This window comes from Mobula hypostoma, chromosome 7, assembly GCF_963921235.1.
Source record: "Mobula hypostoma chromosome 7, sMobHyp1.1, whole genome shotgun sequence".
In the NCBI taxonomy this organism is placed as follows: Eukaryota; Metazoa; Chordata; class Chondrichthyes; order Myliobatiformes; family Myliobatidae; genus Mobula; species Mobula hypostoma.
In genome coordinates this window covers 144,811,719-144,826,285 of record NC_086103.1, presented here as the reverse complement: position 1 = coordinate 144,826,285, position 14,567 = coordinate 144,811,719, and the positions used below count along the sequence as shown (strand labels likewise).

At 37.3% G+C, this 14,567-nt stretch overlaps 1 protein-coding gene across 1 annotated transcript in view; it reads left to right on the top strand.

Moving 5' to 3' along the window:
• LOC134349030 (mitochondrial intermediate peptidase-like) overlaps nucleotides 1-13,963 on the top strand; it is a 109,747-nt gene extending 95,784 nt beyond the window's left edge. The window contains exon 19 of the mRNA XM_063052876.1: nucleotides 13,701-13,963. Within this exon, the coding sequence (XP_062908946.1) occupies nucleotides 13,701-13,798 (98 nt within the window). The 3' untranslated portion in view covers nucleotides 13,799-13,963. The remainder of the gene's footprint in view (nucleotides 1-13,700) is intronic.
• The last annotated feature ends 604 nt before the right edge of the window (nucleotides 13,964-14,567 follow it).

The window sequence follows — 14,567 nt, the reverse complement described above, 5'->3', positions numbered from 1 at the left end:
TGTTAAGCTGCAGATGATTCAGCTTACACCATTTGACAAAGTCCTCCACCAGGGCCCTGTATTCATCCTCCTGTCCTCTCTTTATACATCCAACTATTGCTGAGTCATCAGGGAATTTCTGCAGATGACTTGACTCAGTGTTACACCTAGTCCGAGGTAGACAGGGTAAACAGGAAGGGAGCCTGTGCAGTCCCCTGTGGGTCCCCAGTGCTGCTTATAGCCATGTCTGACACACAGCTCTGAAGCCACACAAACTGTGGTCTGCCAGTCAGGTAGTCCATTATTCAGGATACAATGGAATTGCCAACCTGCATTGAATAGAGCTTTACCCCCAGCAACCCTACAACACTCAAAGTACTTTGACTAGAGAGGCTAAATATTCAGGAGAGTTAGTTACCAACACTTTCTCAGGAACAAGGAAGTTCTCTGCAGTAACACATATATCCTATAAGAATTGATTTTTTAAAAAGTCCATAGCAACTATTTGATAACGAAGGCTAAATTGTCTTGATTTCTCGTTCAAATCATAATAGCTGCTATTAGATTTAAGTATAAATAATTAAAATTAGAAGGATGCATATGGAGCATGGGAATACAAGGCTATAGCTCTGTCTTTTGACCTATAAGATTGTTTGTGATTCTGATTACTCTGATGGATGCAGTAAGCAGATTCTTAGTAATCTGTTGGGACCAGTTCAAATTACTCAAAGTATTGAGTCAGGTGAAGAAATACAGTATTACTTGATATGAACAATAAGGAAAGCTGCTTACAAGTATTAAGCCAACTATAAAAATGTATCTGTCTTAAATTTCTTATACTCTAAAGAGCACAAAGCAGAAATGGGAATTGCACATGATAGATAAATAGATAAAATATCAAAATATTTTATGTAAAATCTGTGGAATTTTCAAATCAATGATTTGAGTGAATTTAATTCCACACAAATAAAAATGTTTGCAGAGCCAGCCACAGAGGTTACTGACAAATGTTATAGCTTAATCTAGCCTTAACATTTCATATATGCCTTGTCTAATGAGACGTAATATTTAAAGTGTTCTTTTTATAGCAAGAAAGCATATGTTGGAAGTTCAAATCAAATCACTAATTCTACTTGAAACAACAAATGTTGCAATTATGCGGACTGCAAAGAAGAATATTCTGGCAGCAACATGTGGATTTCTGTTTTTAATTACATAAATAACAGGAAATGGTGGCTGTATTACCATCATTAAATCTATAGTTCCAAGCCATTTGGTATTTCATATATGTCTAAAGTTCTGAAAATTCCTTTTTAAAGGAATTAATTTATTGAGATGTTTCTCATAATTCTTTGTCAGTGCTATTATTTTATATTTTTTTAAGTTGCAGTAATTGATCATAACTGTAGTGAGTTCTGCCAGGTAGAAGCGATGCAAACTTCAGTATAATCATTATGAATTTGAATTTAGCTTTTGTCAAAATTGACAGCGTTACACTTAGCTGCTGCGATATTATAATTTTAGAAATACTGTATTAACAAATGTGTTAACATACTAATGATGCATATTAAAGTATATGGTTTCTAATGATTTTTTTATATTGGAAAGCTCATCGCAGATCTTTGGGTGTATCTCTCCCCTGCCTTTTTCTGGTCTCTCTTTACCACCCTCACTATCCCCTGCTCTCTCCCCACTTTTCCTGAACACTGCTCTCGTCCACCTAACTCTAATCCCTCTGCCCCAAGCCATCTCTCGCCTCACCCCCCAGCTTTGGGTGTAAATTTGTGATGTATCTCTCCCCTGCCCTTCTCAGGTCCCTCTCCACACTCAGGTCAAGTGAAGTTTATTGTCATTTAACTGCATATTTGTAAATAATGTATATCACCATATAATGTATATAGAACTAAACATTTTTTTGGCCAGGTGCAAAGCACAAAACACACATAACACATGATAACTTTTGAAGATAAAGGTAAAATTTACAGGTGAATCATACTTAAATAACAAACTAAAGTGCATTAATATTAAATTTTGTAAGGCATGAAACAGATTAACCAGTGACTCTTCGAATATAATGCAGCCAGGATTTCAAAAGCCTAATGGCCTGAAGAAACTGTTTCTCATCCTGACCATTCTTGTTTTTACACATCGTAGTCTTCTTCCAGATGGTAGAAAGTCAGAGAATGCTGGATAGATGGATGGGATCCTTAATAATACTAAGGGCCCTGCGTACGCAGCACTCCTGATAAATATCCCGATGGATGGTAGGGAGACCCCATATGATCCTCTCAGCTGTTCTTACAGTCCTTTATAGGGACTTTCGGTTCGATGCTTGGCTACTTCCATACTGGATTGAGATACAACTTGTCAGGATGCTCTTAATGATGCTCCTGTAAAATGCAGTTAAGATGGGGGGGGGGTGGGGGAGCCTTGCTTGCCTCAATCTTCTTAGGAAGTGGAGGCACTGCTGTGCCAACTTGTTCAGGGAGGTGATACTAAGGGACCAGGTGAGGTCATCCATGATGTGAACTCTCAGGAACTTGGTGCACTTAACTCTCTCTACAAAGGAGCTATGTATTCACAGAGGGGGATATTCATCTCGCCATCCCCTGCACTCTCCCTCCCCTGTTCTCCCCCCATTCTTCCACTCTCTTTCCCTTGCTCTCGCCCACCTTGCCCCTGCTGTCACTCACCTACCCCAAGTGCCTCTGCCCCACCTGGTTTCTCGCCTCCACAGTCCTTGCCCACACCTTATGCGCCCCCCCCCCACCAAAGTCCCTGCACCTGGCCCTCCAGTCCTTGCCCCTCTCACTGCACACCACCATCTGCTCAGCAGTCTGAATTGAATGGGCTGCACTGATAACTGTTAGGGGTGTGCACTACAGGTATTAGATTTTTACTAATATATATAATATGTATTGCTAATGTTTTATATTTATGAATATTTAACTAATGTAATACAATAATTTACAGTGGGATATTTAGCTTTTGGAAGGTTATTCAGATGTCTGACATTAACTGATTTGTGGAACTTGTGGCATGAGTAGATATTGATTGGGGTTTTGGAATCCTGAGTTTAAAAGGAGCTACTGAAACAGTTATCTGGGATTAATTAGCAAAACTTTTATGTTCCTTGGAGTAAAAAAAATGTTTTCTATTCAATTATTGTAACTCTTAACAAAAATACTGCTGTTCAGGCAGAAATGGGTTAAATTTCTGAGTCTGTAGAAAATAAAGGTGTGACCTTATTGGTTACCCAAGGAAACCAGCAGTGAAAGTTTCATGTTTACAGAGGAGTGGGTGGTGGGTTAGGGTTGGCCTCTCTCTTGACCTTTGGATCATTTGTCATTATCTACTTGGATCAGAGATCCTCATTGCTAAGAGCAACAAAGTGGAAAATGGCAGCCTTTGCAATCTGCTGCTATAGCAACAATCTTCTATCTTTAATAACTGCAAAGCTTCACTGGGAACAACTTCTAACGTTTAACTGTCAAGTACACATTTTGATAGTACTTAATCAACTGAGTTATGTTCCAGAATTTTGTTTTAAACTTGTACATAAATGTTATTTTGTGGACTATTAGCATACAAATATTCAATTTGATCATTCATGTTAGATTTTAAAGCACTCCCATGGTTTACAGTACTCTGAATCAATAAATTCATGACCAGTTTTTGTAACACTGTACAAAACTTGAATATTTGCAGATATATAGTAAATTGTTAAATTTCTGTTTTAACTGTCTGCTGAATCCATAAACGGAAACATTTATTGAAAAGTAGTTTAAATAATGCTTGTCTGCCAATGATTATGATCATCTGAAACTTGTTTTGAAGATTGCAATTTTAAAAATCCCAAAGCTAAAATTCTAGTAAATTATTTTAGCTTTCGTAGAGATTAAAGAATTAATGTAACTGTTGGTAGTCTTAAATCAGTTTGAATTTATTTACTTTAGTGCTTTGGCAGTACTCAAAATTTTTCTAGTTGAAAATTTGTGTTTTCAATTTTGAATCAGAAATTCAAAAGTTAAAAATGAAAGCAATCCACATCTGGATCAACATGACAGCTGGGTCCAGGTTTATCCTTCGGTAACTGCAGCATAATTACATAACAATATTTGAGGAGGAGTATTTCTCTGCCTTTTGCATTAACTTTTCTCGTTCTCCTCAACTGCATGGGCATCTTTTATCTGGACATATCTGCTTTGAAGTGCACAAATAATATACTAACACCACTTATTCAAATGTTTGTGAATTGTTTTGATGAAATACGCTCATATTTCATATACTCAACCTTAAGCTATCATGACATGCGTTGTTGACCATCTTGAAAGCAAATAGTACCATCCAGAAGATGTATTTGACATTCCAACAATAGTATTTACTTCTCCCTTTTGTAATATCTGAAACCACATTTGAAAAAAAATGGATTAAGATATATTCTTACTTTGTTATTTTTTCATGAAATGAGATCTTGTGTTTAACACTTGCAAATTCTGGAGGGTCTCAACAGGCCAGGCAGCATCTATGAAGATGTTAATCTTGCTGCCTGATGTGCTGAGTTTTTCCAGCATTTTGTCTGTGTTAAACATAAAATTTCTAGCATCTGCAGGATCTCTTGTGCGTCTCTTATATTTTAGTTGCTTTATATGCATCCACTGAAACGTTTACAGTACCAATAATTATATTCAAAACAGTCCAATAACCTTGCATCTAATGATTTGTGAAAAATATATGTCTATAAAAGAGTTATAGAGGTTGTGAATAGTTATGATATGAATTAGTTTCAAGATTATTCATCATTGGTTTGTTTTTGGCTCCTGACATTTGGTTTCATTTACGTCAAAATGTAATTACTGGTGGTGAAAATATGCTTTGCATTATTTCCGAATTTCAAGAGACATAAGAGACATTCCACAATTTCAACACACATATTAACTATGCATTTTGCAGTTGGTCCTCCATTTTATTAAATAGATTTTCCCGTGTAAATGATAAGTTGTTGAATTTGCGTCGTTTAAATGTAAATAGCTTATACTTGATTATGCTAAGTGCTACACTTCAAAGAGAGGAAAGTCAGCTGCACAGTAGCTCCAGGCTAAGGTGTGTCTCTCCTGCTCTGATCTAACTGCATTTTGCTGCATAAAGTGAGCTACAGTCATCCCAGTTCACACAATTGCCATGTTGGGTCAATTACTGCAAAAATTCATTGGGAAAAAAAGAACTCTGAGAAACAACATGGTGAAATAATATATTGAGGAAACTCTTTAATTTGTAGGATACTGAAATTGTTACCTAACCCCACCATGATATGGAAGACTTCCTTGCTCTGTTTCAGATTACTACACAACACAGAAAGTACTATTACCACAGATAAATTAACAAATAACAAGGTGTATTTATGACATAAGTTTAAAAAGTAAGCAGTATAACACTAGTGCTTAAAAAGAGCCATGTAAGAGTGACACAAGAGATTCTGCAGATACTAGAAATCTTATGTTTAACACAGACAAAATGCTGGAGGAACTGAGCAGATAAGGCAGCAAATTTAACACTCGCAAACTAATGGAGGTACTCAACAGGACAGTCTTATGGCCTGGGAGAAGAAGCTGTTTTCCATCTTAACAGTTCTTGTCCTAATGCTTCGGTACCACCTGCTTGCTCTCCGTCAGCCTCCTCAGCTTCACAGAAAATAATCCAAATTTGTCCAGTCTCTCCTTATAGCACATAGCCTCTAATCTAGGCACCATCGTGGTAAACCTCTTCTGCACACTCTCCATATCCTTAACATCCTTTCTATAATGGAGCAACCAGAATTGAATGTAATACTCCAGATGCTGCCAAATTAGAGTTTTATAAAGATACAATGTAATATTCTGACTCTTGAGCTCATTTCCTCAACTAATAAAAGCAAGCAGCCCTATGCCTTCTTTATCACCCTACCACCCTGTGTAGCCACTTTCTATGAATTATGATCTTAGACCCCAGGATCCCTCTGCACATCAATGCCTGCCTTTACCATTGTACTATCCCTTTGCAATTGATCTCACAAAGTACAACTCTTCAACTTTGGTTGGGTTAAATTTCATCTGAGATTTCTCCATCAATATCTGCAGCTGATCTATATCCTGCTGTGTCCTTTGGCAGTTTTCCACACTATCCACACCACCACCAGTATTGTTTGTGTGCTGATTTACGTTTTATATATAATATATCACAAACAACGGAGGTCACAGTACAGATTCCTGCAGAATACTACTTACTCTCAAACTTCTGACCAGAAAAAATTCCATCGATCACTACCCTCTGTCTTCTATAGGGAAGCCAATTCTGAATCCAAATGGCCAATTCACCATGGATCACATGCATTTTATACTTCTGGATGAGCTTGTCAGGAGAAACCTTGTCAAACACTTTCCTAAAAATCCATGTAGATAGCACCCACAGTCATCAGTCACCTTTGATATCTTCTCAAAAAACTCTATCAAGTTAGTAAGTCAACTTTAGTCTTCTTGACTCAAGTTAGTGAAGTAGACTAACTCAAGTTAGTAAATCTTAGTAGACTATGACTCCTGGAAAGCCACGCTGACCATCCCTAATTAGGCCATGGTTTTCTAAACACTCTTATATCTTGTCCCTAAGAATCCTCTCTAGTAACTTCCCTACCACTGATGTGAGAGTTGCTTGTCTTTAGTTTAAAGATCATTCCTGTTTCCTTTCGTGAACTATAGAATAATATTAGCTAATCGCCAGTGCTCTGGAACCTTGCCTGTGGCTAGATAGGGTATGAAGATCCTGGTCAAGGCCCCAGTACACTCATTTCTTGGCCTTCTCAATAACCTGTGGTATATCCCATCAGGTCCTGAGAACTTAGTTCACTTCGATGTAGTTTATGATATCCAATACAACCTCCTTTATTTCAAAATGCTCCATAATGACATCTCTATCTTCATGTCCTTGGTAAATACTGATGCAATGTACTCATTTAGGACCTCACCCACATCTAAGCATATGTTCCCTCCTTAATCCTTGAGTTATCCTACCTGCTGCCTAGTCATCCTCTTGCTCTTGATGTTTGTACAGAATGTTTTAGAATTCTCTTTAATTCTACTTCCCAAAGTTATCATAGCCTCTCCTATCTCTCCTAATTCTGTTCTTGAGTTTTCCAGCTTCTCAAGTGCTGTGTTTGATTTTAACTTCCTAAACTTAACATTTGCTTCCTCTTTCTTGATTAAATTCACCACCTCTTCCAACATTCAAAGTTCCCTTGCTACTGTTTGTGCAAGTGATCTTCAAAAATGTCTTGAATAGTCAACATCATTGAAATGTATGTCTTGATTTTTTTTGCATTTCAAACATAGTAGCTTTTTCTTCTACCAGTAAGAATATCAATCGTCTCTAAATTTCACTACTTTGTTTTTTTTTAACAAAGAATGAAGAAACCTCACCTGCCCTGTAATTTCATGTTTTATTCATGAAATCAGAAACATCCTCCACATTCTATTCCTAACTATTTATTGTCTTAACTCTTCCAATGGTTTGGTGCTATGTCTCTTTCCTTAAAGGGTTTTAGTCAGCATCATCTGTATTGAACGTTCATTGTATATGTTCATAAGAATGAATAAATAATAAGTAAATTTGTTTATTATCATCACATGTACCAAGGTACAGTGGAAAAACTTGTCTTGCATTACATTCATACCAATCAATTCATTGCAATGATAACATAGTGCAGAATTCAGTAATGCCCTCCATCTAAATACTATAAAGCAGCGGTCCCCAACCACCAGGCCGCAGACTGGTACCGGGCTGCAAGGAGACAATATGATTTGGTGATATGAGTCAGCTGCACCTTTCCTCATTCCCTGTCACGCCCACTGCTGAGCTTGAACACACGCGACATCCATGTCAACACGAGAAGGAGATCAACTCCTCAAGCTTGCAAATGACGGCGGGCTGAAAAGTATGTTTGACATAACATCTCTGCCGGCATTCTGGATCAAAGCCAAGGGTGAATATCCTGAGATAGCCACGGAAGCACTGAAAATGTTGCTTCCATTTCCAACATATCTCTGCGATGAATGTAACAAAAACTAAATTGTGGAATAGATCGGACATAAGGAACCCCCTTTGAGTATCGGTGTCTCCCATCACCCCTCGATAGGACCGTCTTGTTGCAGGAAGACAAGCCCAGGGCTCCCACTGATTCAGCGATTATTGGTGTGTTGCAATGATTTTATATGTTCATACGGGGAAAATATGTGCCGTGTGTTTAATATCCAAATGTTACTTAAAATGTTATGATGCTATTGACTTACTTATACAACCATATAACAATTACAGCACGGAAACAGGCCATCTCTGCACTTCTAGTCCGTGCCGAACGCTACTCTCACCTCGTCCCACCGACCTGCACTCAGCCCATAACCCTCCATTCCTTTCCTGTCCATATAGCTATCCAATTTTTCTTTAAATTATAATATCAAACCTGCCTCTACCACTTCTACTGGAAGTTCGTTCAACACTTACTTCAAGCTCCCCTGATAATTGACTTATCGCTATATTCATGCGAGGAAAATATGCGTTGTGTGTTTAATATTAAATTTGTTAGATAAACCCTTTTAGAAACAAAATTGAGTGTATTAGCCACTTATCACCGATATTCCAGTCGTGATTAACACCCCCCCCGCGAACAGAATTGCTAAAAATGATTTGTAAAAAAAATCAGCATGTGCAAGTCACGCATGCGCATTGATGCCCGCGCAAGGCTTCATGGTCATTGTAGTCTTTCTCGGGGTAAAGGCAATGTATTTGACTGCTACTCTTGTCCGTTGGCAACCACCCCTCCTGCCCCCCTCCCCACCGGGTCGGCTGGTCCGCAAGAATATTGTCAATATGAAACTGGTCCGCAGTGCAAAAAAGGTTGGGGACCCCTGCTATAAAGGAACTGCTAGATAAGAAAGTAAGTGTTTTTGATTAAACAGATGTAGATCACCTTGAAGTATATAGTTAGATATTGGGACAACATACGGCTACTTTCCTTCAAACATTTGGTTCTTGATTCAACTGGCAAAAGCCTAATCACTATCGTTTGCAAAAGTTCAATCACCTTGATAACTCTGCACCAGAACTTTTTATTCTGTTTAAATTGTGTTTTCTTGTAAAATTTGTGTGTAATCATGTTTATTGTCTGTTCTTGTGAATGCAGCTAATCTGGTGCTATGTGTGCAAGTAAGTTTTTTTCTTGCACCTGTGCATACACGTACTTGAGCATTTGACAGTAAACTCAACATTGACACATTAGTTTCATGTTAATTTGTGTTAATTGGTTAGGAAGAAATAACAATGCAATTGATGCTGGAGTCTTGAGCTTGGTTGCATTCTATTCAACTGATTAAAGCTTTAATGTTCCATTATAATCAGAATCAGGTTTATTATCACCGACATGTGACTTGAAATTTGTTAACTTAGTAGCAGCAGTTCAATGCAATACATAATCTAGCAGAAAGAAAAAAAATAAATAAACAAATAAATCAATTACGTATATTGAATAGATTTTTAAAAACATGCAAAAACAGAAATGCTGTATATATTTTTTTAAAAGTGAGGTAGTGTCCAAAGATTCAATGTCCATTTAGGAATCAGATGACAGAGGGGAAGAAGCTGTTCCTGAATCACTGAGCGTGTGCCTTACTTAACCAGAGTAAGTTAGTTTCACCTTATTCAATTGCTAATTGTAAGTCTAATATTTGTAGTTATCAAAAAGCTAACAACTCATTATGTAGTTTTCATCTTTCAGCCAGTCTGCATCCTGTTGTATTATAAAACAACAAACTGATGTGAAGAGGTTAGTATTATGCTTGGTTATAGTACAGATCTCCTTAGTTTGGTTCCAAGGCAAGGGTCAGTTTTATTCAATTCATTTTGGTCATGTTGGTGTTAAAAAGAAATACCTCAAGTATAATATTTTAACCTTTCTTTTATTGGAATTTCAGGGCACAAGTACCTGTACACTTTAGGAAAGATCTAGAGAAACATACGGGGAAGTTGAAATGAATTCAATATGGTCTCACTGTTGATCTGTACAAAGGCAATGCTGCATACTTACGATATTGTATTGCATGTTTAAAGGCTTTTTGTGATTGTAAGTGCTTCTTTAAACAACCTAGGAATGTTAACTCTGGTTGGTAAGAAAAGTGCAGGAAAGTTGAAATGGAGCAGTTTCTTCTCTGTGTTCCTGCCAATCTACATGGCAGTCGACAACCTCCTCATGGTCTTATGGGTGGTGGAATGGTACTAGGGTAGCCTCATTAGTAAATGTAAATCAGGGTCGTGACATTCATGGGATTCCAATGACATTTTAACCTGTTCCTCAGCATGGTGCTGCTAAAACTTGAAAACCATTGAGACTGCTGAAGTTAAAAGTAAATTCCTTTGTGGCACCATGAGGAACAGAAATGCTGCTGCCGTAGATACTTGTTTTTTTAACTTCAAAAATAGCATTTTACTCAGAACTTGCAAATATGTAATACATTCATATACTTTAATATATTGCCCTTCTCCATGCAAAGCATATCATTTCATTTACATTATGTCAGCATGACATCTTTCTTTTCCATTCCTGAGCAAACAAACTGAGGATTTTTTTTAATGAGTTCCTCGTTGAGCGGAAGCGGGTGGCCCTTTGTCTGGTCTTCTCCATAGTGCCTTTGTACCATTGTATACCGTTGGACCAGTCAGCAACATTCATTTGTGGCAGCTCAAAGTTCAAAGTAAATTTATTATCAAAGTACATGTATGTCACCATAACAACACTGGGTTTCATTACCCTGTGGGCACACTCAATAAATCTGTAGAATAATAAGCATAACAGAATCAGTGAAAGACACTGGAAGACCAGCAAGTTTTGGGCAGACTGGAAGATGTCTTACTGAGCTTGTAAACTAGCAGAAGTTAGTTTTAGTTTAGTTTAGGAAGGTTCGATCGTTAGGTTTTTCCTTCCTTCTCCCGTCTGCATGAGATGTGGGACATTTGAGAGACTTTGAACTTTTTACTGTGCTCATGGACTGTTCTTCATCAAGTTATGGTGTTGTTGCACTGTTGTAACTATATGTTATAATTATGTGGTTTGGTTAGTTTTTTCAGTCTTGGTCTGTCCTGTGTTTTGTGATATCACACCGGAGGAAATATTGTATCATTTCTTAATGCATGCATTACTAAATGACAATAAAAGAGGACTGCATGTCTTCATAATATAATCTAATCTAATCTAGGTATTAATATTGAAGTTGTAAAATGGATTCAGCAGTGGCTGGATGGGAGACGCCAGAGAGTGGTGATGGAAAACTGTTTGTCAGATTGGAAGCTGGTGACTAGTGGTGTGCCTCAGGGATCTATACTGGGTCCAATGTTATTTGTCATAGAAACATAGAAAATAGGTGCAGGAGTAGGCCATTTGGCCCTTCGAGCCTGCACCACCATTCAGTACGATCATGAATCATATACATTAATTATCTGGATGATGGGGTGGTAAATTGGATGAGTAAGTATGCAGATGATACTAAGATAGGTGGAGTTGTGGATAATGAAGTAGGTTTTCAAAGCTTGCAGAGAGATTTAGGCCAGTTAGAAGAGTGGGCTGAAAGATGGCAGATGGAGTTTAATGCTGATAAATGTGAGGTGCGACATTTTGGTAGGACTAATCAAAATAGGACATACATGGTAAATGGTAGAGCATTGAAGGATGTAGTAGAACAGAGCGATCTACGAACAATGGTGCATAGTTCCCTGAAGGTGGAATCTCATGTGGATAGGGTGGTGAAGAAAGCTTTTGGTATGCTGGCCTTTATAAATCAGAGCATTGAGTATAGGAGTTGGGATGTGATGTTGAAATTGTACAAGGCATTGGTGAAGCCAAATTTGGAGTATTGTGTACAGTTCTGGTCACTGAATTATAGGAAAGATGTCAACAATATAGAGTACAGATAAGGTTTACTAGAATGTTACCTGGGTTTCATCATCGAAGTTACACAGAAAGGTTGTAACAAGTGGGGTATTTAGTCTTTAGAATGTAGAAGGTTGAGGGGAGACTTGATAGAGGTATTTAAAATTATGAGAGGGATAGATAGAGTTGATACGGATAGGCTTTTTCCATTGAGAGTGGGGGAGATTCAAACAAGAGGACACGAGTTGGGAGTTAAAGGGCAAAAGTTTAGGAGTAACATGAGGGGGAACTTCTTTACTCAGAGAGTGGTGGCTGTGTGGAACGAGCTTCCAGCAGAAGTGGTTGAGGTCGTTTAAAGTTAAAGTGGACAGTTATATGGACAGGAAAGGAATGGAGGGTTATAGGCTGAGTGCAGGTCGGTGGGACGAGGTGAGAGTAGCGTTCGGCACGGACTAGAAGTGCAGAGATGGCCTGTTTCCGTGCTGTAATTGTTACATGGTTAATCACAACTCCTATGAAGAAGCAAATAGAGATATATTTTGTGAGAGTCTGTGCTATCTTCGTAACTCAGTGCCACATTAGCAAGAAAGATCCTAGACCTATAAGAGAGTTAGTTGTTTTAAATCGAATGTGATTGTTATGTACAGTGGGAACCATAAGTGTATATACAGAGCTATCAAAAATAAGATGTATGGAACCGTATGGCAGTGCACTAATTCTATCCCTACAAATGTTTTTATTTTTGAGGCAAAGTCATAAGCACATTCTTAGTTGTCATATTTATAGCTTCCATTAATCATTGCGATAGAATCTGAAGATTTAAAAACATAAAATATTGAATCCTTTTAAAGCTATCGTCCATATTTGTCTTGTTCATAATGGGTGCAAAATATAATTAATATTTACTGTTTTATGGAAATTGCTGCAGTGTTTATATACTTAGAGTATATTAATCAGCACTATAAACATTTCAGCAAGTGAAGGTTTCATATTAATGTAAACTCTCTGAAAGCTTTTTGAGTAAACTATGATAGATTTATCTATTGACAGTATGACCTGCTTTATAATTGGTTGCTATAATGGTTCATATAAAGTGGATTTTGAACAGCACAAATGAAACTGTTTGTTTTTCCTTAGTGTGTGATAAATCTGCCTTGGATATTTCCTGCCTAATTGCTCATTTGCTGTAAATTGTATGGAATAAGATAATGGCTATCAGAATGACTGAAGCATATTGACTGTTCAGTGATGTGAGCAACTAGGTACAAGTTTGGTCAGGTTTTTTTTTACATTTCCTTCCTGACACTTGTGGAAAAAGGGTAGCTGAAAGAAAGAATGAATTTTAAATGAAAAGCATTTCCCCACACTATTACTTTAAAGTACCTTGTATTTTTTACCTAAAGAATTTTCTGTTTTCAAGTGGAAGGAGCCATTGTGGGGGTGCAAGTTTTATGGCAGTAGCATTTTATTTTCCAGAGCCTGAAAATAAGTTCTGTTATTTTCATTTTAGATTTAAATAAAATACATTGGTGGTCATTCTTATTCCTTTTAATCAGATCCCAATAAAATCAAAAGAACCAAACAAGATCTGCCAAAAAAGGACAAAAGCTTAATGCAAACAAAAAGGTGATTAATCTGGGATCAAATTGCACTTGATAAGTAGAACAGAGTACAGCTAGAGCTGATCTTCAAAGGAAATGATTTATGTTAGAGAATATTTAATAGACTTAATGAACAATGCTGGAATGAATTTGTAATTGCAATCTTTTATTTGCAGATATGCTTCAGAAGAAACCTTCAATGGATGACTTTGTTGATGCCTTGGTGTCAGATCTGGATTTAAACTTTGAAACATTCTTTCTTGATTCTGAATAATTAAAAATGATACCTCCAGGATGTTTGAATTACATTTGTTATAGAATTTATACATGCACTTGTGTATATAATGTGATTTATAAAAACTAATTTCAATGTTATTAACATATTTTATATTAATTGCAACCTTATTTAATTTCAGTTTTCATTAAAATATGTGCTATTTTGAACACATTTCAGAAGTTTATTATGCTTAAATAGTTGTAAAAAAGTGTTTTACATCACCTAACTGTGGCTGTCTGTGGCCCAGTATATTTGCACGTTGGACAGCTTATTGTTGGACACCCATCTGTCACACCAGCTCCTCCTCTGTTGATATCCATCAATATCAGGAAAGGGAATGAAGAGTCAGATATGCATTTGGTGAAGATGAGAGTGGAGTAGAAATTGGCAGAAGAGATGATGACACCTGACCGAGCACCAGTATAGTCATTGATATCCAGGAAAGAAAAGCTTGCGAGATGTGGGTTGGTGTGGGGGTGGGGAGGGTGAGGACTGAAACAAGTAGAATTCCATGTATCCCACAAAAGGATGAGCATAACTTCGACCCACACAGATTCTCATCATTACACCTTTGACGAGTGAACTTGAAGGAGATGTTGTTCAGTATATATACAAGTTGTCAGGTGAATGAGCGTGGTGGTGGAACATTCATTTTTCAATGATAGAGCAAAGTCCCCCTCAGATTATCTGGATGTGAGATGGAGTGTAGACATTTCAACATCCATGGCCAAGATGAGCTGGTTGGAAAGGATAAAAGGTTTTTCAG